General features: G+C 41.3%; 1 protein-coding gene across 8 annotated transcripts in view; it reads right to left on the reverse strand.

Annotated features, from left to right (window-relative positions):
• Positions 1–25,318, reverse strand: part of ZNF521 (zinc finger protein 521) — a 346,723-nt gene that overhangs the window by 40,686 nt on the left and 280,719 nt on the right. For 7 of the 8 annotated variants that reach the window (XM_048507495.1, XM_048507491.1, XM_048507490.1 and 4 more), the window contains 2 exons: positions 18,868–18,933; positions 4,391–4,522 (listed from right to left, as the gene is read on the reverse strand). In XM_048507495.1, coding sequence (XP_048363452.1) covers positions 4,391–4,522; positions 18,868–18,933 — 198 coding nt within the window. The remainder of the gene's footprint in view (positions 1–4,390; positions 4,523–18,867; positions 18,934–25,318) is intronic. The other variant, XM_048507488.1, reaches the window with a different exon arrangement.

The following is a 25,318-nucleotide window of genomic DNA, read 5'->3' on the forward strand; positions in this document are numbered from 1 at the left end:
CCCTCAACCATCCCACAATTAATTTAATACTGAATTTAAGAAGCATATTTTAAAAATTCCTTGCTACTGAGAAATTTAGAAACAATAGATGCCAAAGGTTTCTTCCCTGCCCCCGCATTTGACTAAAGTTAATTCTAACAAACAATTCAGTATTTAAATGTGTTAATGTTAAAATTATATCCCACAGCTACACTGGGGTAATGTCTATAAATGTGAAATAGAACTGCAGGTAAATTCTCTTTGGATACTTTAAGATCAACTCTGCCTACACACTGAATGCAAGGGTTTCAATAATATAAACATGTTCAATTTTAATGACTACAAAACAAGGCCCTAAGACTGTGTAACAGTTTACCTAGGAGACATACTATTAATAATTAAATTGTATATGCCAGAGGCAGTGTTTGGGTTGGCAGCACTGACTTCTGATGGATGCCTGGTGCACTGTGACCTAAAAAAAAGTTTGCATCTACAATATTAATCTGTATAGGCAGGGAAAGGATTTATTAAAGATGCTGGCATTTAACTTTGACTCTATTCCTAATCATTAAAATAATTCTAATTGAATGCCAACAACAACAAAATTAGAATAGGGTTCTTATAAGTCATGCATTTTAATCACATTTCTCATTACCTTAGGAAAAAAAGAATTATATTCCATTTTCTATATAAATCTTATATTGGCGATTTTCTGTTTTCGTTAATATTTTACATATTGAAATAATTCAATAGCATATTACTAATAAACCATCATTGTTCATGATTGATGTGCTGTGTCTATTTACCCCACCAGCAAACAAAGTCGAGGATGCTTTGTTTTGTTTTTCAGATACAGACTGGAATAGAAGTTCTCTCCAGACTTCTTAACACATTTTATAAGGCCACCGGCACTGCAAGGTCTCCTTCAAACTGGTAACTTATGTATTGTGAGAGCCATCACCAAGATTGCTTTTCAGGTGCTACTCGGTACATTACACTTAAAAAATAAAATCAACCCCAAACAAAATTCTTAGAATCACAAGCCATATAAGGGTATAAAATAAACCATGTACATAGAAGAAAAAGAAACTGGGGAGGGGAAGAGGAACCTCGTTCCATCAATTCAAAGATCAAAATACAAAGAAATGCTTGACAGAAGGAATTATTGAACACAGATGCCTGACAGGCAAACTGTTGAAAGCAAAACTATCCACAGCTTCAGACATTATTACTATAAGCTGTGCAGTGAAAATTAACTAAGTGTTATAATATAGGGAAAACATATTTGACTGTTATATAGGAAGCACCAATAATGCTAACCAACAGAAGAAAAACGTAGCATTAATTTCCATTTATAGGGGTTTGTTTGCATTGTATTGGAAACACAACTACCAAACAACAAGGAATAATATGAAGGTATTGAAGAGTCATGTTTTCTTATCAATGTGTATTGATGGAGAACACCCCACCCCCACACACACAATTGCTTCTCATTGATACAAACCTTGGTAAGTTTTCCTCTTTTTAGAAAAAACAAATCCTGTATTTATGTATGATGATTGAGGGTATAATTTAAAATACTACTATTGCGGTTAAAAATAAAAGGTCTGTATGCAGCCTTTCAATTGTTTAATTTTCAACGATGGTTTACAGGGTTTTTTAATGCAATGTTTCTCAAACTTGGGGGATGGGTGACAAGCACTTTTGTTCATTTGATAGAGAGGAGGCCTATCAACTGCCAAGCTCCAGGGCTCATCACAGCTGTGAGTGATAGCTAAAAAGGAGGTGTGGCTACAAGGTTGAGCCTCATGCAGTTCTGGTTTCTTAGCCTGGTTGTCATATGATACAGGATGAGAACGTAGGAGATTGTGGTATGATGGGGAGAAACACTACAGAAACCAGTATGCTCAAGGACGTGTCTTTGGGCAACAGAAGAATCAAATGATGACTGACATGAGAAAGAATGATCACAGCTTAAATTCCATTATTTTAAACATAATTTCATTTTACCATAGATGTGAATTTGTAATGGAGAGAGAGAGAGAGAGACAGACAGACAGACAGACAGAGAGAAGTTATGCACTATCAAGTTGCTTCCAACGTATGGCAACCTTATGAATTAATGACTTCCAAAATGTCTTATTGTTTACAGCCCTTGCTCAGGTCTTGCAAACTGAGGGCCATGGCTTCTTTGATTAAGTCAATCCATATCCTTTTGGGTCTTCCTTTTTCCTTTTACTAGCCTTTTCCAGTTAGTCTTTCCTTTTAATCATGTGACCAAATAGCCTCAGTCTAGTCATTTCAGCTTTTAATGGGAGTGCAGCCTTGATTTGAACCAACTTGTCTTTTTGGCAGTCCATGGTATCTGTAAAAGTCTTCTCTAATGAGCCACCAGCAGAAGACTTTATTCCCCTTGTCCCTCCAGCAGTGGACTATGATCCCCCAAAACTCTCTCTAGAGGGTTGGGACACCCAAGTGGACAAAATATCATGAGGCAATCTCTCTGTGCAGAAAGAAGTGGGTGAAATTGGCCCCACCAGTGGAGGAAACTGAACCTAAAACCTGTTTCACGATTGGAGGAGAGGGGTTTGCTCCCCTTCTTTGCTAAGGTGCTGTAAAATCATTTTATTTTTTTATTTTTTATTTTTTATTTATATTTTAGACTTATAGGCCGCCTCTTCCCCGAAAGAACTCGAGAAATGAACTCCCAACCAATGACTTCATTCTCCAACAGCAACTCAAACAACATAACTTAACACATTTAAAACTCAGCAGCAGTTACACCACAGTTTAAAAACAGCAATCAACAAGTTTTAAACGCAATTTAAACAGTTTAAAAACCAAGCACGATCCAAGGCTAAAAAAAAAAGGAAAAAATAAAAGAAGAAAAAAAAAGAAAGGGAGGGAACAGGCGGACCCAGATGGAATCAACAGTGGGCCCGACCAAGATGACAGAGGATGGAAGTTGGCAGCCTCAATTTCAATTCCGATTTCAGTTTCAGTGGGGGGCAGTAAAACCGCGGCCAGCCTCTCCAAAGGCCCGGTGGAATAGCTCTGTTTTACAGGCCCTGCGGAACTCACCAAGGTCCCGCAGGGCCCGGACCGATGGAGGTAGAGCATTCCACCAGGCAGGGGCCAGAGCCGTAAAGGCCCTGGCCCGGGTCGAGGCCAGCCGCATCGTCGCGGGGCTAGGGGTCACCAGCAGTTCCGCCACCGCTGAGCGTAGTGGCCTATGTGGGACATAAGGGGTGATGCGGTCCCGTAGGTAGATTTTAAAAAATCATTTTATTTGCTTCTATTGGGGACTGAGCTGCAGGCTTTGGGGAAGGGGATTAACGGGTTTTTATTAGAGTTGTCAATCCTTTGTTGGTTATCCCTGGGAACACTGTAGGAGAGAACTCCTAGAAGTGGTATCACTGTAGCCATGATGCTCTGGGAATTTCCCCAATGTCTATGCTTAAAAATGACAGATTTGGGAAAGTTCCTAAAACATCAAAAATTTCATTGTCCCCCACCCTTAGTTTTCCCTAGTGTGCAACTGAGTGAATGTGGGGATGGGAGCATGGCACAGGGGGTGTTTTACTGTAATATGTATGCTTTTAATTTGGAACTATACATGGGCTTGACTTACAAGGGAAAGGTGAGTATGTATATTTAATAAATAGATCCTGAGTTTCCCAACTTATTAAACCTACTATATGAAGAGCTATTGCCTGACAAACAAAGAACTCTTGTAGGCTCTCTGGAGCCTTATTAGCACATGCAGAAAAGAAGGTATTGAAGACACACCCATCACAAGGTGGTGAAAATACTTACTGCAGGACATACCACCCACTACCTTTAATGGCTACAATCCTGCAGATTTTAATCTTCCAAAGAAAATGTATCATCCCTCCAGTTTTTTTAAAATAAAAAGTACTTCAAATTCTTTCCAGAATACCTCTACCACCAAACATGTTGCAAAAATGTCCCTTGGTGCTAATAAGGCATGTTGAACCAGCAGTATGAGGAGAATAAAAGAAAATTACAGAGCATACTTTGGAGAACAAAAACTGTACTAGGCCTTTTAACATTTTCTATCTTATGTGTTTCACTTTAATTTAGATGTATAGCAGAGCTCCTAATCTTTGTAAGCATTTTTACCAGTACCAAATTTACATATAAAAATCAAAATCAATATTGATACAATCAAAGACATTATTTGAGAGGTATGTTTGAGATTCTGTTCAGATTCTGTATGCCTGATCGCTCAGCACATTTGACTTTTTAAATAATTCCTAATCAATATCTCTAATAAGCACAAATCTAATAATTGTAAACAAGTTGACCTGAAGTCAACACAGCATAAATGACATCATTGGAGAACGTGCATGAACAAACGAGGGCCAACTGATTCTATCAATATACTCACCTGTAAAACAGACAGGGCATTTGAAGGTTCCCCCCATTCCTTCAAAGCTGTGTTCTATCAAATGGCACTGAAGCTTGGCTGGAGAATCAAATGTCTGGTTGCAGAGCTTGCATTCATGATTTAGTCCTTCATCTGGTGGAAAAATTGAGGAAAGTTTTACCGTTATTTGTTAGGCTTGATACGGCTATGTCCCATCAAAGAACAGTTTACTAAGCACTGGATTAAACACAACTGAGACACTCGATATGGTGAACAGATTTTCATCCCGTCATAATAAGCATTCCTCTATCTCCCATAAATCTGCAGGTATTAGAATATTCAAGTTCCAGTTAGAATTATATCTGCTAATATAAGTAAAAGAGCATCAGATTTTTGTCAATTAAAACCAGTAGGTATGTCACAATGCTCCTTAGTCAGATGTGAAAGATTCTATCCCAGGGTCCATGGCAGATTAATAGTAAGCAGATATACTGCTGAGTCCCTTGTTGCAGCAGCTGTTAGCTTATTTCTCTACAGGAGAGCTAAAAATTATTGCAAATTTCTTCAGGCTGCACTAAAGTTATGGGGACAAGGAGAAGTGACTGAATATACCTTAGGTAGAGAGAACAGAATTTCACTCTGTGCTGTAAAATGCATTTTGTGTTTAGACTTCTTTTCCTACCTCTGACTTACTCCTGTATCCTCTCATTTTCATTTGCAGCTGCCAAAGCCTCAACATTTTTTTAAATGAAGTGAAACCATGTAGGTCCTGCTATTTGGGTTGGCTGACAGAATTTGGAATTGTCTAGATTCTGTGAAGTATTGTTCATTTTTCCATGCACTACTTATTACTTAAGTTTGCATGCTATTATGAACCTTTGTTTCAAACAACAAAGCCTAGGCATCTTTAAAAAGCACGAACTCCTTGTTTCCCACCCACTAATAAACATCCCACTAAAAGCTCCAAGGCCTTTCAATTTTTCAGCTACAGGCATTCCTAGCTGCCATCGTGTTAATCCTAAAATCTTCCTCCTTAGCCACAAGGCCTTCGTGCCCTTCCCCCTCCCCCTTCCATCCAGGCCCAGCATTAGGTTTTCTTCCCAACAGTGTTGCCAGCGCCTTTCTTTCCACCATGGGAACAATGATAGGTTGTCCTACTTAGAAACAGTTGCTAGGTAAGATGCAGCTCCCAGCTCTGTTGTACAGGGTTCAATTCCCTCAGCATATCTTAGAAAAGGTCCTTCTGTATGTCACCAGTGTGTTATACAAATAGTTTGATCTTACAGGTAAATACACTATCTGATTAATAAAAAACCCCCAACCCTGGCTGCACCTGGTGCCCCACTCAAGCATATCTCAAGTGAAAAATATTTTTAAAAACACTCCTCCCTCCCTAAAGCATCTAAATAGCAGAGTGTTCTGCCACTTGATTATGACAAAGAATGCAACGGACGGTAGCCATGTCTCTGACAAGAAATTTTCAAAACTGATAGAGATAACAAACGGAATGAAAGCAGACCCTGCATTTGCAGCAATCTCTCTGTCATCACCTGGGCATTCTCCCAAGCCACAAACAACTAAAACTATAAAAGGTAATTGGATTTGTTTCATTTGGAACTGTTGTCTTTTGGTGTGCAGTTGTCTGGATTCTAAATTATGCTCAATGCATAAAAAGCACAGTCCAAAAAACTGCTGCGCATTATTGCATTGGTCCTGCCTCAGCCCCCAGACCACTAACAAGATATCCTGAGAATACACGGCCCATCAGATGAGAAACAACTCTTTACTGAAACACAACCATATCTAGTGAGACCAGGCACAATAGCCTTAGTCTTTCTTCTGAATAGGAATCTATTTAAAATGCTCTGTCCAGCTGCAGGTAGCCCATCCTCTAGGCAGTGTGGACTTCAGTCCCTAATTATGCTGGTGCTGGAAGAATGAGGTGTCTCTCTGATCTGCAGAAAAACATGGAACTGGTCACAACAGTCCATTGTTCTAGTCCATGATATTGTAAACTGAGGTGGAGAAGCTCAATAGGATGCAAGGCAAAACAAATCGAGGAAAAGCACAACACAGAAATTTAAGAGTTACTTTCACCAAGTACTGTATATGTTTTAAAAGAGTATGCATCACAATAAGGTTGAATGGCAATGCAGGTGATACATTAAAAAAGATTAATGTGATTAATGAAGCCTTCACAGTTAATGTGAAGGCTTCATACAAAGTCAGTTGTTCTATATTCCCAACATTTTGAATTTACTTGTGACCGTGGATCATGACAAACACCTAATCCATCTAGTAGCTGGTCTCTGTCAGGGATCAGCACCAGCTGTTCAGAGGAAGGTAGAAATACTCATAATGGTCATATTATGCACTAAGAAGCCTAAGGGGGATTTTTCTCATGAACATTTGTGTTGATGGGCACTCTCAAAGCAAATGCACAATAGGAGCCCATGTCTGGATTTTTCAGATTCATATTAACATTTCTGGATAAATGCCATTGACTTCTGGATATATGTTTTAGCCAGTGGTGGGATTCAGCAGATTCACACCACTTTTGCAGAACCAGTTGTTAAAATGGTGCCTGTAAACAACCAGTTATTAAATTATTTGAATCCCACCACCGGAACCGGTTGTTAAATTATTTGAATTCTACCACTGGTTTTAAAATCCTATCTATAAACACTACATAAACAAGGGAAATACAACATTCCTGACTCTGTAATCATGGTTAGGATTGAAAAAGGTAAGTTGGTCCTCATATTCTCTATCCCTTTTACATGGCTTACCTGGATGCTGATGACATTCCACTCTGCCCAATGAAGGAGTGTTTGGCCTCTTTGTGTAGTGTGAGGACCCTGGTTCTCACCTGATGATTGACATGTGCCTTTGCTGTAATATTGTCTGTATGGACAATAGGTTGGCAGGGCTATCAGACTGGAAAAGTCAGGCCCTCATTAGCTCAGGTGATCCTAAAAAAAATTTGCATAAACCCTGCAGGATCAGGGAGTGGTCCAAACCTTCCTGGATGACATAGTCCCCCTGGTGGAGAATTTGGAAGTTTGAAAGGCTGGATATAGAGCTGGTAAGGAACTTGGGAGTGTTCATGAGCTTCTGAGGTGTGGCGACCTCTCTACCCTCATCTCCTTTCATAAATTCCCTTTTCCTTCCTATTTTCAAACCTCGCCACAATTTAGGATTAGAACATAAGAACATAAGAACATAAGAACAAGCCAGCTGGATCAGACCAGAGTCCATCTAGTCCAGCTCTCTGCTACTCGCAGTGGCCCACCAGGTGCCTTTGGGAGTTCACATGTAGGATGTGAAAGCAATGGCCTTCTGCGGCTGTTGCTCCCGAGCACCTGGACTGTTAAGGCATTTGCAATCTCAGATCAAAGAGGATCAAGATTGGTAGCCATAAATTGACTTCTCCTCCATAAATCTGTCCAAGCCCCTTTTAAAGCTATCCAGGTTAGTGGCCATCACCACCTCCTGTGGCAGCATATTCCAAACACCAATCACACGTTGTGTGAAGAAGTGTTTCCTTTTATTAGTTCTAATTCTTCCCCCCAGCATTTTCAATGTATGCCCCCTGGTTCTAGTATTGTGAGAAAGAGAGAAAAATTTCTCTCTGTCAACATTTTTTACCCCATGCATAATTTTATAGACTTCAATCATATCCCCCCTCAGACGTCTCCTCTCCAAACTAAAGAGTCCCAAAGCGGCTGCAGCCTTTCCTCATAAGGAAGGTGCTCCAGTCCCCTCAATCATCCTCGTTGCACTTCTCTGCACTTTTTCTATCTCTTCAATATCCTTTTTGAGATGTGGTGACCAGAACTGAACCTGATGATGCTCAAAGTGTGAATAGCACCACGGCTTTATATAAGGGCATGACAATCTTTGCAGTTTTTATTATCAATTCCTTTCCTGATTATCCCCAGCATAGAGTTTGCCTTTTTCACAGCTGCCATACATTGAGTTGACATTCCCATGGAACTATCAATTAAGACGCCCAAATCCCTTTCCTGGTCTGTGACTGATAGCACTGACCCCTGTAGCGTGTATGTGAAGTTTGGATTTTTTGCCCCTATGTGCATCACTTTGCATTTTGCTACATTGAACTGCATTTGCCATTTCTTAGCCCACTCACCTAATTTATCAAGGTCCGCTTGGAGCTCCTCGCAATCCTTTGTGGTTCTCACCACACTACATAATTTGGTATCATCTGCAAACTCGGCCACCACGCTACCCACCCCTACTTCCAGGTCATTTATGAATAGGTTAAAGAGCACTGGTCCCAATACGGATTACATTTAATACATTGCATCAGAGTTGGTAACCATGATCAACAGCAGATTTGCAAGCTATAATCTGAGCTACCAATAATGCAGATATAACTCTATACAGTTGTTGGACTTAAAAATGGAAGGAAGGCTGCACAAGCTTGTAAGGTGCTCCCAATCTCCATGGCAATTATTTAAAGGCTAGAACAGAACTTCTGGACAGGGCCTGCACCTTTCTGTCTGTCTGTGTGTGATTCATTGGGGCTTGCTTCTACAAAAGTGTTTTTAGGATGCATCCCAAGCCTCTACCTTGAGATATTTATTTGCATTCCTTCCCACAGATTTAAAAGAATGTTACGAGCCAAGATAACCCCCTTCATATTGCTTTAACGATAAACCAAAGTTTATTTTATTTCTTAATTTTGGGCATCTGTAAGGGCAATCCAATGTATACAGGTTCCAGGACAATATGCAATATTCCTGTAGCGCTGCTGTCATAAACATTAACATTTGAATGTGCTTCTCTAGACTACTCCTTTGATCATTACTACATTCTGGGTCAGTGAGGATGTGAAACGGCACCAGCTTCACTGAACTCTGGCCGACCCAGAAAAGGAAATAGCGGGTGACAATCTGACACAGGTTGGCTGCAGCCCTTCTGCAATAACCTGAATGTACAGACACCCTGGTTAACACTTGGCTTTCAAAAGGACAGTTGTATACACACCTATAGCCAGTGTGGCGTAGTGGTTAAAAGCAGTTGGATTCTAATCTGGAGAATATGGGTTTGATTCCCCAATCCACCTGAGTGGCAGAGGCTTATCTGGTGAACCAGATGTGTTTCTGAACTCTTACATTTCTGCTGGGTGACCTTGGGCTAGTCCCAGTTCTTTGGAACTCTTCCAGCCCCATCTACCTCACAAGGTGTCTGTTGGGGAGAGAGAAAGGGAAAGGAGTTTGTAAGCCACCTTGAGTCTCCTTGCAGGAAAGAAAGGTGGTATAAATGCAAACTCTTCTTCTTCTGGTGTTGGTTTTGCTGTCTCATTTCCTGCTGCTGTTTGTTATTAAATGAATTTTGTTTTGGGGGGGGGATGGAATGATGACTGGAAGGAGAGTTATTTTACAGATAGCTACCTTCCTACCCTCAGAAAACCTTCAGATTTGAACATTCAGTATGGAAACATTGAATATTGCAACTAAATAAATAGATAGTGAAAAGCTACTTTAGAAATTTACACTTGGGATAAATATGAAGTGTAGTGTAGTGCTAGAACATCATTTCAAGAGGTTATTCTACCTCTCTCCTATATCCACTTCAAAGCTACAGTCTTTCAGCAAATCTACTAGAAAAAAAATCTAAAAGTGCTGAACAGTTTAAAAAAATTCAATCAGAATAATCTGCTCTTTAGAAAGGTGGTAGATGACAGTAATTGGAAAATACTGTCTGACTCATTTATTAAAGTGAGCTTCAGAGTCAATTGATTTAATAACCATTAGAATATTCTATTAAGGATTTAGGAGGTTGGCACAGTCTTATTCTTTATTAAGAGTTATAGGTGAGGAAAAGCAATTCCGTGGGACTTCTAAGCAACTGCTTGTATGGATTAAACTAAACATGTAGCTTGAAAAAGGAGGTATCTAACATTAGCCACAGGACTGATTCATGCAACCATTTTCCCACCACAAAAACAAAGACTTCTCAAGCAATCACATTCTGGTGGAAATCTAAGCAGAGAACATTGTTAGAAATGGACTCGTTATGTTTCCTGCTGCTAAATTATCAAAAAGTCTTAATTTAGTTCTTTGTCAGATGTATGAAGATGAAATAGGGGGCAGAGTAGGAAGCCATACACAAGAGCCAGTTTCACGTGGCAACAGACCCAGGTATTTCCAGAGAAAAAACAACAGCCACATGAATTTGGGCAGTGAAAGTCTTCAGTCCCCGTTCTCTGAAAAGACGAAGCTCTACTACTGCTTGAGCAAGAGCACAGAATACCCAGGGCCGTCTGACAACTTCCCAGTGACAAACTACATCCAGACTGCACATGGAGTAATCTCTTTCGACTTAACATACACAATGGTTGAAAACGACTTTTGACATCGTTCCACCCCTCCCCCACTCAGTCCTCACAACAGCCACCTAATGAGGGTAGCTTAAGCTGACAGACTGTGATGGGCTCAGGGCCTCCTAGCAAACTTCCATGATGGAACAAGAGATTCAAATCCTGCCCTCCTAGGTCCTAGTCCTACATGCTAACCAGCATGCCACAACATGAGTGAATGAACAGAAGAACATGAATGAATGAATGAATGAATGAATGAATGAATGAATGAATGAATGAATGAATTAGTGAATGACTATTACAACAAAAATAGACTACTTAATTAAATGGGGAAACAATGGTCTACAGTGTGCATTTTTCCTATTCAACAAGAAAATAATGCATTATACTCCTTAGCACTCTATACATTCAGGAATATGAGTTTAAAATTCATGGCAATAAATACTGCACTTCTACATACACAAAAACAACAAAGGAAGAGAGATATACTGCCCTTATTACTAAAGTATATTGATGAAGCTCATCAAAATTCTTTTTATGATAAAGTTGAAGAATCAGATAGTCAAAACATATTGCTAAATTTGTTCCTGCCTTTGCAACTTCTGTAGGGATATTACATTTTGCGAACCCTTAAAACTACACTATGGGACAATACAGTAATTGGGAAAATAACTTGTGGCTATCATTGTGTACATTGCTTGTCATGTAGATTATCGCTGAAAGAGATACCTACTGGACATTTCCTGTATCATTATTTGCAACTATGTGACAGAATTCTCTCCTCCATGTGTACCTCACTAGGTATTATTTTTTTGTATATAATAACAGTCAAACAGAAATAACAAACAAATACTAAATACGAACAAATTACAATTATATGTGCAACCCACAGATTAATTCTTATACAATATAATTTTAGTAACTACAGTTCCCCATTGTGCAATCTAGTCACTCAGAAAAATATATTTAGTGTAGGTGCACAGCAAGGCTTCTTGCTCTGTCTTTAGTGAACCTTCTGTAGGTGGGTTTTAAAGTTTTGAAAAAGGACTTCTTTGACACATCCAGGCAGATTTTTCTTTTCTTCTCAAAGGGCAACAGAAATACATCCGTCATACACCACCTGTTACAAAGTTATCCTACCCATTCTTTGTGTGTACATGGGACATTGTACTACAGTAGCAGAACAAGATTTGTGTGAGACTCTCAAAAGGAAAAAAATGCAGTTGAAACATGTCTCAAGATCTGGTTGTCAATGGAGACCTTTGCTTAGTTAGACAGCTACATCTAAGGTAAACCATGCTGTGGAATTAGTCTCTTCTGTAACAGTTGCTGGCCAAATTCAGAAGGAAAAAAAGCCCTGTACCTTCCCTGCAACAAGAATCTCATATGGTCTCCTGTCCTTTAATTCTGTGGCTCTTGAAAGTATTCATGGCTGTATCAGGTCAAAGCTTTTCCCACTCTGGTTGAACAACCTATGCCCTAGACCAATTTCTTCCCTTTCACTTTGTTTCCCCTCATGACAGAGTTAATTTCACAGCACAAATTTATAAGCCAGCGGGTCTAAAGAGCAGGAACAAAATGCCACGTATGACAAAGCTAAACCCCTTGGCTATACAGATTTACACACTGAAATGGAGAATTGGAACCAATAAGTGACATCTTAGTCTGGAAAGCATTCAGCTCTCTATACTGATGCTTCAACATACAGTGGGTGTAGTGTAACTAACTCTGAGTCTGATGTTGTTGTCATGTTTTTTTTTCCTTTTCCAGCCCTCAATGCCCTTTTCATGGTAAACATACATAATCACTGTATGATCCAGCCACAATTCTATGCAGATTAAGTGTCTTTGAAGTAACAGTGTGAATCGTCCAAAGATTTGAATAATATTTTTTTCTCCCAAACATGCTAGAATATTCCAGACTTAGGATCCACCATCCAGACTTAGGACCCACTTTTTATATCAAGGCTACAGCATGGGATCCACTGAGTTAGTTACATGACAGGAAGTCACATGACACAAGACACATGATCAAAAGAGGTGGAAGTAAAAATATAACATTACTGGGGGTGGGGGTGGGGTATGCACTGTATGTGCTTATGGAGACCAACTGCTAGGTGGCCAATCTGGGAAAAGAGAAATACACAAAGGAGAACTATTTGTGGGGAAAGAGGTCTCTTTGAACTTTAAGAAGCATCTTATCTACCTTGCTATCTCTTTGCTCCTCTCAATGTGCATGCAAACAGAGGCAGGAGTTTCAAAAAGCAACAAAAGTATGGTGACTGCTATGGTGGGTCTACAGCAGCTTGTAACCCATCCAAGAGTCCCGACTCATCAACTGAAGACCACTAGCCTAGACTGGACTTTTCCAACAAAACAACTACATAAGGACATAACAAGATAAATGTTTGATGAGGCCAAAAGATTCTGTAGGCAACCATGGTTCATCATTATGTCTATTAGGTGCTTATGAACAATGCAGGAAGACAATAGGTGTTTCTTATTGTTTGTCTTCATTTAATCTCTGAAAAGGGTGGCCATTGTTGAATGAATGGAACTGCAAGCTGTGAGGGTCCCATGTTTTTTAAAAAAACACCTGGGGGGTGGGTGAAACAGAAGCAAAGTAGTGGCCACTGAAATTCCAACTGCAGCAGTTTCCAGCATGGTCCTCCATTGCAGAGCACCTGGCACCTCTGGACACCACACACCAGTGGAGTACCGGCTGTGCAAAGGAGGACCATATGCAGAGTCAATACTCCACTAGTCTGTGTGCTCCGAAGGTGCCAGGATTTTCTGAGATGGAGGACCATGCTGTGGAAGTATACTGCAGTATAGGAACAAAGAAACAGCCTTTCGTTAACTTTTTTCTGACATTTCTGATGTTTTGAAGCTACAACAAAAGAGTAAGATATTTTAATCTTGTTCTAGACACATAAACACAAAGGTATCTACTTGAATAACCGTTAAGATTTTTGTTCTTTTTGGTTTCACCTGGTTAAGGAGCACATTGATTCTTTAAAGACTTAATAAAGAAATTAACATTGCCTGAAGACTTGCAGCATATGCTCATCATTCCTACCTGATTGTAATGGGCCTTCTGTCATTTACAATTTCTCAAGAATTATCAGCAAACAACAAGTCAGGGTCATAGCAGTAAGGAAACAGAGATACTAAAATCAAAGATACAGCTGGTATTTGCTGGAGGGAAATGTTTATAGTACTGGAAGAAAGTACTACTGCAAAAACGCAGAATACAATCTAAATAATGTCAAATTCTATCTCATCTTAGACAAAGGTGGAAACTAAAGAGAAATACTAGAAAACCTGTGCATCTAACTAACATTCAGCACCAATTCCAACATGCAGGGAAAAACAAATAACAAGAGCTTCCAGGGCCATGCTGTATATGGCACAGTGGATGGTAAGTCTGTATGCTGACCCAATTAAATATTCCCTGCATGCTCTGCGCCTGGGGCGGTTCCATCAGGGTCCCCTCATATTGAGGGCCTCACCGTCCCCCCCCATGGGGGTAGGTTTTAAATTGGGGTCGGACACCTCTTGTTGTGCTCTTATTTTTATTCTGGTAGCATGTTATTATGTATTGTGGGTTCGCTGTTTTTATGAATTTTAAGTTATTTTATGATGGAGCCTGTGTATTTATATTTTTGTGATTGCTCCTATTGATGTTTGGATATCGTTGTCCACCGCCCGGAGCCCTTCGGGGATCGGGCGGTATATAAATTTAAGAAATAAAATAAAATAAATAAATAAATAAATAAATAAATAAATAAATAAATAAATGCTGAAAACTAATATGCCAGGAAGAAAGCTAGACTAGGAGAGCAGTGTAGGATAATCAGGGGGCCATACCAAATGCATGCCAATGATTGTAGGTACAAATACTTCTCAATGTAAATTCACTGCATGTGGAAACCTAGCTTATTTATTTTAAATTATGCTCTTACCAAGTCAGGTAGCTTAAAAAGCACAAAGGGGGCATTCAAATGAGTAATTATCTCTTGACAGTTAAAAAACAATTATTTATTTTATTAAATTTATATCCTGTCTTTCCAAACATAACAATGCATAAAACTAATTAACAGCTAATCAATAAATACTCAGGTGGCAAGCAACAACATAGACCTATGGAAAACCAGCCTTCCCACTTCAGTGAAGTCCCCTACTCAAAAGGGTTGTCTGAGGCTGAAAAATCTGTCTGAGGTTTTTCTCTTTTGGCAAAAGGGGCAGCACAGAATAACATAGCACATTAGTGGTTAGTTGTTGGGAGGCCAGCAGATGGAGTCGGAAAAGGTGAGCAGCCTCAACACGGTAGAATATGTCTTACAGGCCCTACAGAACCATTTAAGATCCTGATCCCATAGGGCCCTAGTGACATAGAGTTCCACCAAGCTGGAGCCAGGCAGAGAAAGCTCTGGCTCTGGTTGAGGCCAATCAAACATCCTCCAGGCCAGGAACCACCAGAAGATTTTTGTCAGAGGATCAAAGCATCCTCTGTGGACAATGGGATGATGAAGCTACGAGGGTCCCTGACCACTCAGGGTCTTAAAAGTTAAAACCAAAACCCTGAACATGATTTGGAATTCCACCAGCAACCAGTGCAACTGTCACAGTACAGGTATTACGTGCTCTTTCACTAACACTCCAGTGAGGAGTCTAGCCACTACATTTTGGACCAGTGTTAGTTTCCAAGTCAGCCTCAAGGGCAGGCCTGCATAGAGCGAGTTGCAGTAGTCTAGCCTGGAGGTGACTGTTGCATGGATCACTGAGGCGAAGTCAGAGCAGGATAGTTAGAGGCCAACTGCCTGGCCTTTTGAAATTGGTAAAAGGCTGCCTTCACAGTTTTTGTAACTTAGGGCTCCATAGACAGAGAGGACTCCAAAGTCACACTCAGGCTTTTAACCAGTGTGGCTGGCTGTAATGCTGCATCACCAAAACTCAGCAGTAGGAAACCATCCATCAGCCTACCCTAGCCACAATACTTCCTTCTTTGATAGATTTAGCACATCTGACTCAGCTCTGAATAGGTTGTAAATACACAAGAATGAATAAATATATAAACTGCCTTACAGTGAGTCAGATTATGTGTCACTCTAGCTCAGTAAAATCTACTGCAATTGGCAGGGACTCTCCACATGTTTAAGTCTTATCTCTAATTTATTTGGTACCTGCTATTCCTTAAAAAACACTGGTAACTGAATGGAAGATTTTCTGCATGCAAACCACGGGCTTTACCACTGAGCTATGAACCCCTCTACGAAATGGCATGCCGGGTCACAATAAAGGCAAGTCTAGTCTGGTACTATGTCTTCTTGACGCTAGGCAAAAGCTTCCTCTATTGTTAGCTTCAAGCATCTGGTAGTCAGAAATAGACTATATCTTAACAGGGAAACTGTGCTTCTAAATGTCATGGGTAGCAGCCACCAGTATGCTTGTCCTTTGTGTATTCATAACTGACCCATCTTTACAGACATTTATACAAGTGACCATTTTAACATTCCCGGCATTTGTGACTCTCAGACTGTCAAGGAAATTCAAGAGCTCTGTAAAAATTTAAGTACTACAATATATGTTGGGAACCCATCACAAAGTCACATGATTCTGTTTCTATTTTGCTCTGTATCAGACGGAATATTCTAAAAATGATTATGGTTTCCCCCCTGTTTTAAAAGAGTGCAAATGAACTGTTTAGAGTAAATTAAGATTTGAACAAAACAAATATTTCTCACAAGTACTGGTAACTTGTTGAATAAATGGACAGTAACATATATCCAGCTGGCCAGTAAAAAGATGACCCTGGATGATTGCCTGAGGCAGCAATTTATTGGGGACAACATTTTTGTTTCAACAGCAGATGGAATGAACCAGCTGCAGCGGGAAACAGAAGATGAGGTAGGGAAGTGAAGCAGGCGACCTTTAGTTCATTCCAACTCTATGGCATTGTTCACTCATAACAACAAATTATTGTTTGTTATTACAGGAACAAGCCCAGGGAAATTTTGGACTTGCAAACTTTCCTGCTCTCCTATCATGCAGGGCTAGGAAAGGCATTATTTTACAGCAAACCACACTTTGCTGTTTCATAGAAGCCAAATTGTGGCTTGTTCTGCGTTACTCAAACCAGCCTTCCAAATTATGATTTAATCCTAGGTTGAACCCCTAGTTTGAAGGGCAAATCATTTCTGATTCAGCTGAAATCACAAACTATGATTTGTCATGCCAGCTGGAACATTTGCATCCTAAGCAGAGCAACACCCTCCACTGAAGTCAGAAGGTTTAGATGGGTGTGACTCTGCATTTGATTGTACTGTTAATTTCTCAGGTGAGTCCAAGGATGACCAGGGAAAGGGTGTATGAGCCTAAAGATTCCTCAGGCCTACTTCTATAAAGGGATCTAGGAAGAAGCAGCTAGTCAGAAACTTGGTTCAACAAGCCAGGACCAGATGAAATAGGTAATGGCTCAGGGAACACTAATATGCACATGCCAATCTAGACTTCTAAGGTTTTAGTTGAAATATCTGGTGCTTAGTTCCCAAGCTGCTAGATCACTGTGCCAAGTCCAGCCATGTTTCCAATTACTGTCATCTGGGAAAAAGTAACGACCATTTATTTTACAAACACTACCTCAGTAATAAAAAATGGTCTTGCTAACAATTTTGAGGCATGCTGAATCTTTTCCTTTAGCAGAATCTTAAAACATAACACAAATGGGGTTTTTAAAGTACATCTGTCTTTTAAAGAATAGTCCCATTTAACATAGATCAAAACCAACATTAAAAAGTACCAAAGCGCCTGATCCTTATTTCACTGAAGACAGTGGAATATATCTGGTTGCATATAAACCTAATCCAAATGCTTCCCAGTGATTGGCTCCAATGTTGCACTTGTAACAATTGTATATCTGCATTACATGGCCTATGTGGATCATGTGGAAAATGCTCATGTAGGAAGCCTCCTATGTTTTGGGAGATCCATGTGATGCTCAGTTCAGTTACAGATGAAATGTGGGAGCTGACCAGAGCAAGAGTCAAACCTATACCACAAACATAAAGTGTGAACCCAGATATGGCCATCATAGAATCAGGGCTTGTATATTCAAAATTACAGAAGAGTCACATTGTAGGTTTGACTACCTTATTAAGGGCTATCAACGCCATACTTTTAATGTCTTGCCAAATGGCCTTGGTTAGTGTAAGTTTAAGATACTCAAAACACTCTGGCAGCTTCTGCACAACCACGCTGCGGAGGTATGTCGGTGTAAATGATGCCGACGCACCCCCCCGGGACTGTTTGCACGGACAGTCCCAGTAGGGGTGGGAAAGACGGCGCAGCCTACACAGAGGCTGCGCCGTCCCCCGAATGCCTTACCATCCCTTTGGTCTTCCGGCGCATTGCACAGGCCAGGGGAAACGCCCCCCTGCACTGCGCGACAGCTCTGGAGTCGCAGGGCGGGGAGGGCATTTCCCCTGGCCTGTGCAACGCGACGGAAGGCCGGAGAGGCATTCAGGAAAGGGGGAAGAAATGGCACCTTCTAGCTGCTGCAGTTCGCAAAGCAGCGGTTGGAAGCCGCTGTTTCCGAAAAACCTCACTCAGAGAGCGAGGTTCGGAAACAGCGGCTTTGTGCCGCTTGGGAGTTGCAAGGCCAGCGCTGCTGCGATACAGCAGTGCCGGCCATGCAAACGGTCTCCCAGGGATGCTGTTTTTAGCGTCCCTGGGACGCTGTATTTGGCCTGTGCGGAAAGGGCCTTTGAGATTCTCTATGTTGCTGCAGTTCCCAGGACTCTTTGGGGAGCAAACCATAATCCTTCAGGTTTCAGGCTTCCAATTCTATGCTTGTATATATTTCTTGAAATAAAAGTTTTTTTGTACTGCCATACATAAAATTAAAATAAAATGAGCAATTAAATGACATAATATAGGGGAATGTTTCTGAGGCCAGAAGTACTGTTAAGATAAGTTACATTAATATTATAGAAAACATATTTTAGCCAAAATCAAAATTGGGGGACATTTTAAAGCACTGCTTTTATCATTTAATTTAAAAAGCAATTCTGCATTGCTATATTGACCGGAAAATTCTTATGGTTACTCATGTTTCAAGAGACAGCTTTCTCTGTTTGATGTCAAATACCTACTAGTATTGCCCACCCGTCTGGGACTTCTGGAACTGGTGGAAGTACTGGTATATCTACCATCGAGTTCTACACAAAAAAAACACAAATTGGTAAAATTGAAAAAGGATACTTCATGGACACTTCATGCAGCACAAACTAAATGCTACCTATCCTGAAATTAGGATTACAGGGAAGATATCAGCATCTAACACTGTGACATGTCAGTGCAAGCCTATCTAGAGTTAAATCCTTCATTAAAGTCAATGGGCAACTATACCTAGAAGGAACAGGCAACGATACCTTTTGAGCAATATCTGAGAGTCTTGCTGATGACATCAAATGGCAATCTGAAGTGTTTAAGGAAATGGTATTTAAGCAGAATTTGCATCCTAAGAATAATGCACACATATGTAAGGAACATTGCAAAATGCACAAAGTACAAATACAAAAAATCAATTAGTCCTGTACGTACAAAAAATGGGAAGGGAAAACATACAAGAGACAAAGCTGCTACATCTCCCTTAGGTTTTTGCTTAAATCTAGGATTGCAAGCTTGAATCTGTTCTGGAAGTAAATTACAAAAGTCAGGATTTCAGCTCTATATGACAGGCTTGCACTTGTATGTAATTGCTGTTCATGAGGTCTTCTGTGCAGGCATACATTGGGACTCACGTGTGCAGGCCGAGCGATGGTGAACGTTCTCGGGGTTTAATAGCAGAGGGTGCTCTGCTGGCTGTGGGCCGCATGCTTGTGTTTCCTCCTAACAGAACAAGACCAACAGGCCGACACTCTCTCCCTCAGTTTCACCTGAGCCACTGAAAGAACCACTTCCACAAAACTCAAAGTGGGGTAAGAGGGAGAGAATGTGTGCCTCCACAGAAGATCTTGATAAGCATCAATTACAGATAAGTGCAACCCTGTCTTCATCATTGGTGTTCTGTGCAATCCCACATTGGGATTCTAACTAGCTACACACATCATGGAGGTGGAATGAGTTCTGGCCAAACGTGTTTAACTCATCAACAACAACAACAACAACTTGTTACGCAAACAAAGACTGCAGTACAAAGATTGCTTTCCCTACTACTGTGTCACTTCTTCCTTGCAAGTCCAATGCATAATGTTGTACAAACTTGTCAGTTGAAGCCCATGTTGCCGCCCTGCAAATATCTTGGATTGGCACTCCACCTTGAAATGCTGCTGAAGATGCTTGTGCTCCAGTTGAGTGAGCACGAACCACCAGTGAACAAGGGACCTTCACTAGTTTGTAGCGCAACTTAATAGTGTTCACTATCCATCTTGATCAAGTTTGGGATGAAGCCCCCTTCCCTCTAGAACCTTCTGAATAAAATGCAAATAAAATCTTATCCTTTTTAAAGTCCCCTGTCCTGCTTAAATAAAACAGTAATGCCTGCTGAACATCCTGACTATGAAATCGTCTCTCAGTATCTGATTATGGCTTTGGAAAAAACATAGGTAAGTTCATTTCTTGAGTCATGTGAAACCTCAATACCACTTTTGGCAGAAATTCCAACGATGGATGTAACACTACCTTACCATCAAACATCTTCAAACAATATAACTCAAGACCCAGTGCTGCCAACTCCTCTACTCGCCAGGCAGAGGTTATGGCTACCAGAAAACAGACCTTCATTGACAACAAAGTCAGTGAGGTCGTTTCTAGTGATGCAAGGGGTTTCTCCATTAGCTGAGACAACACGGGCAATAAGGACCATTGTGGGATCACTATAGGCACGCCCTCCTGGGGGGTATGCATTGCACAAAACCTTTAAGAAGCATCCAGTAATGTCATGGAAAAACATAGTCTTGCCATGAAACCCTTGACAACATGCTGAAATTGCAGCCAAGTAAACTTTTACAGAAAATAATGATAAACCTTTCTTAACTCCAACAAATATTCTAGCACCTTGACCAAAGTCAGGTCAGGTCACCTGCAGTCCCTGTGCTCTCAACCATGGCCCCGTTTTCCAGCATATGACCTTTGGGACCCCTTCCGCACATGCAGAATAATGCACTTTCAATTCACTTTCAGTGCACATTTGAAGCTTGATTTCACTGTGCGGAACAGCCAAATCCACTTTCAGAAAGTTATGAAAGTGGATTGAATGTGCATTATTCTGCATATGTGGAAGGGGCCTGGGTTGAAGGCTTCCTCGACTGAACCAGAATATCTTTTGTCCAGTGTTACTGCTTGGATAAATCCTCCAAGCTATTAAGTGCAAATGTTGCGGGTTGTGCAGGGACCCCTGTCACTATAGTACCTTCTGAGGGTCCTTGGGCAACCTTATCCATGTTTTCTGTACCATTTCAAACAACCAAGGGAACCCATCTGCCTTGGCCAAAAAGGAGCTATCAGAATTAAATCTGTCCCCTCCTGATCTGCTTTGGCTAACACCAGTGGTGGGATTCAAATAATTTAACAACTGATTGACTACAAGCACCATTTTAACAACTGGTTCTGCCGAAGTTGTGCAAACCTGCTGAATCCCACCACTGGCTAACACCCTTCCCACTAAAGGGAGAGGGGGAACACAAAATATAGATAGGATATCGTTGAAGAATGTTTGGCAAGTCCTTAACTACTAAGGGCAGGAGAGTAACAGTCTTGAACAGGAATATTCAAAGTAACTTGAAGGCAGATGAATACTTCAAAAGTTGAAGAAATGAACAGGGAGGGGATCTGGCCTGTTACTGGAAAAAAAAACTGAGGTACATTGCTGCCTGAGGCAAAAGAGTCCACCTGAGGTTGGCCTCACTGTTGGAAAATCTTTCACCCTATTTTATATTCCCTGCACCCGGCTTAGCTGGTCTGCTCTGAACTGTCCTTTCCTGCAATATGGATCATTTGCAACTGAACTGTGAGTTGGATTGCCCACTTCCAGATCCTGAATCCTCCCAGTGTTAGCTTTCTGGACCCTGTCCCTCCTTGCTTTCATAAGTGGACCATTGCCACTGTGTGATTTATTTGCACTAGGACTGTCTTCCTTGTCAGGATATCTGTGAATGAATTGAAGCCATAACTAATAGCACTTAATTCTAACACATTGATATGCAGGGGTTTCTCTGCATCTGACCAAGGACCTCGTGCAGCAAATTCCCCACACCAGGCTCCCCAACCCGAAAGGGATGCATCAGATGTCACCACCACATCATGTACCTCATTCCAAACTCCATACCCCCCCCCCCAGATGTGTCTCATCCAACCATATAGTCAGTGATTTACATACCCCCCTGGGAATCTTCAATTTTTTAAACTGGGAAAGTAGAATAGCTTTAAGCACTCCCACAAACCATAGCTGCAATGGCCACATAGACAGCCTGACCAGTAAGCGTACAGATGTAGTCGATGCCATTAACCCTAGGAGAGAATGAATTTTCCTAACCTCCTGGTAAGGGTGTCTGATAAACTTACTCACCATAGACTTTATTTGTTCCCCCCTTTCACGAGAGATAAAAGCTTTCCCAGCTGTTGAATCCAAACAGACCCCTGTAAACTGCACCTGCTGCATTGGATCTAGCTTAGATTTTTTTCCATATTCCTCTGTAGCTGTGCCTCCGAGGCGGCCACTACCAGCCAATCGTCAAAACAAGGATAGAATGTACAGCCTTGTAATCACAAGTAAGTTATCACAGGGGCTATACATTTTGTAAAAACCTGAGGGGTGGTCAATGGCCCAAAGGGCAACACTATATACTGGTAAATTTTACCCTCAAATTTAAACTGTAGCCACTTTCTGTGGCTCTCATGAATGGAAATATGCGTCCTTCGTATCAAGAACAGCAAATCATTATGAATCTTTTAATAACTGAAAAATGGATAACAGTGAAACCATGCAGAATTTTGCTACATGCAGGTGCTTGTTAAGTTCCCTTAAATCAAGAGTTGGTCAGTACCACCCCCACCCCACCCCACCCCAATCTTTCTTCTCTACTCAGAATCTCGAGTAGAAGCCATTGGAAACATCAGGACTACTCACTTCCTCAATGGAACCTCCTCATCAAATTGGGGCGAACAATTATTCGGTGCAAACCTTTTAAACATTAACTGTGGTAATGATTTCAATTCCAACTTATAACAGAATGAAACAATTTTTGAAACCCAGTCCTCCCAGACTTGTTTAAATCCAGCTAGTCTATCTCTAGAAAATAAAGACTGCTCTTTTTGCTTTCTGTTTAGTCAGAATGATGCCATTCCAGGCTTCTGGCCCTTCCCCCCTTGATCCTGGCCAAGCCTGGGTCCAGTAAGAGCTTGTTTCTTCTTGCCATAAAAATATCCTCCACTGTAAAGAGGACAGTCTCTGCGTTGGTCTGCAATCCTTCCTAAAAGGTTGCCAATTATGTTGGTAAAAGGTCTTGGACTTCTGTTGTGACGCCTCTTGAGGGAGCACCCCCAAGGGGTTTGCTATCTTTCTGCTGTCATTGAACTTGGTTAAAGTGTCATCCATTTTAACAGAGAAAAGAGTCTCTCCTTCAAAGGGCACATACTTTTCCTTCTGCCTGATCTGGTTGGGCAATGCTGTCGATCTTAACCATGCATGGCGTCTTAACACCACAGCAGTTGCCAGTGCCCTTCCTGAAGTGTCAACCACATGCCTGCTGGCATTTGTCGGCTGTTTAGATGGTCTAACAGCTTCGTTATATGCCTCAGCCAATACTGACATAGCTGGCTCTAGCAGTCCCTCAAGGTGTTCCTTCACAATGCCCCACAGTGACAGTTGGTAGCCGGCAGTGATTGTCACATAATTGGCAATATGCTAATTCAAAGAAGCTGAGGTATACATTATATACCCTAAAGTGTCATGTTTCCTAGCCTCCTTATTCACAGGTGCTGAATGCCTCTATGGACCACCTCTTGGCTGTATTTCTTCAGTGACCAAAAAGGAAGGGGTAGGATGAACCCTAAAAATTTACAATCATCATGGTGCACTTTATAATGATGCTCTAACGTTTTTGTTGTCACAGGCACTGTTGCTGGTTTGAGCCATAAATCCAACAGCATCTCCAACAAGCCCTCTAGAAACGGAAATGCCACCACCCCATCAGATTTACCATATGCATGGGACAAGATCTTGACTTTGGGCTTCTGCACAGTAGCCAAAATTGCAATGCCCACAGTTTTGGCCATCCTTAACATCTGTTTGGCATAAAGTCTAAGGTCCTCTGAAGGCGATAAAGCTGGTTTTCCACCACCTTGTTATCTGGTGACTCACCCAGATCCTAAGGATCACCAGCTCCAAAGTCCTCATCTCCTGAGTTGTCCCCGTCATCCGGATCCAAAACTGGCATCTCCAACAAAATGCTGCTAGGTCACCAGAGTATACTGCTCTGTCTTGGTTCCAAGGGAGGCATCCTAATTGGCCTCGATTCCGAGGGTGGCATAGTCTGCACCAACTGCGATATCTGTTGTTGGAAGACAGGTGATGCCAGCAACTTCAGCAAATCCTGCCTCACCTGCACGCTCACATGCTCTGGTTGCTGCAACATTGACCACTCCAGCTGCTGCACTGGCACCTGATCTGAGGCACCCATTGAAACAGACACCTCCTCCGACAGACACACAGGTGACAGAGATCTCAATCACGGGGTTCTCTGCACTGGCGAAGTACCTCTGATCAAGCTCTCCAGCTCCCTTCTCGAACGCATCTTCACCTTTTCTAGATGCTTAGTCTTTTTCTTCTTCTTTGAAGGCAATTATGAGCTACTCCTTGGAATCGAGGCATCCTCTGTTTCTGTTGAGAAGTCTCCAGATCTGCCCGGGGTTCCAGTCGGAACTGACACGGTAGATTTCTTTTCTGATGAGCTGGACTTAGCACTTTCTGCTCTGGCTTGCACTCCCATCTCCTGCACCACCGACAGTGACTTCTTAAACTAGGGTCACTTTTAGTTTAGAAGCCCTACCCACATTTAACCTTGCCATAAATTTTTGGTAAATCTTACAGGCATTATAGCCTTCCCCCAGGCACAGCAAAAGGAGGGCATGTTTGTCGTGTGAGTCATTTTTGTTCCATACTCAGTACACTTCTTAAACAACCTTGACTGGGCCATCTTGACTGCTCTGCCAACCACCGCCAACAAATGGAGTGGGGAAATAATAGCCAACCAGCTCTTTCACAAACAACGTAGTGGTGAAGAAGGAACTGAGAGAGAGGTTGTTGTTCTGTTCTGTTAGGAGGGAATGCGAGCAAGTGACCAATGGCCGTCAGAGTGCACTCTGAGGTTAAAACTTGAGAACTTTCATTGTGGCTTGGCTTGCATATGTGCAATGTAGGACTGCACAGAAGACTGATGATGAACATAAAAGTCACACAGTACAACACACCTATGGCTTCTAAACAAGCTCCATTTTTATTTTACTGCTTTATACCTCAATTTCATTGTAATATTTACACTGACCCTTTAAAATAATATTTTAAATTGTAAAACACACACTACTTATTCCAAGGAATACTCC

The sequence above is a fragment of the Sphaerodactylus townsendi genome, linkage group LG09, assembly GCF_021028975.2.
Source record: "Sphaerodactylus townsendi isolate TG3544 linkage group LG09, MPM_Stown_v2.3, whole genome shotgun sequence".
Lineage (NCBI taxonomy): Eukaryota > Metazoa > Chordata > Lepidosauria > Squamata > Sphaerodactylidae > Sphaerodactylus > Sphaerodactylus townsendi.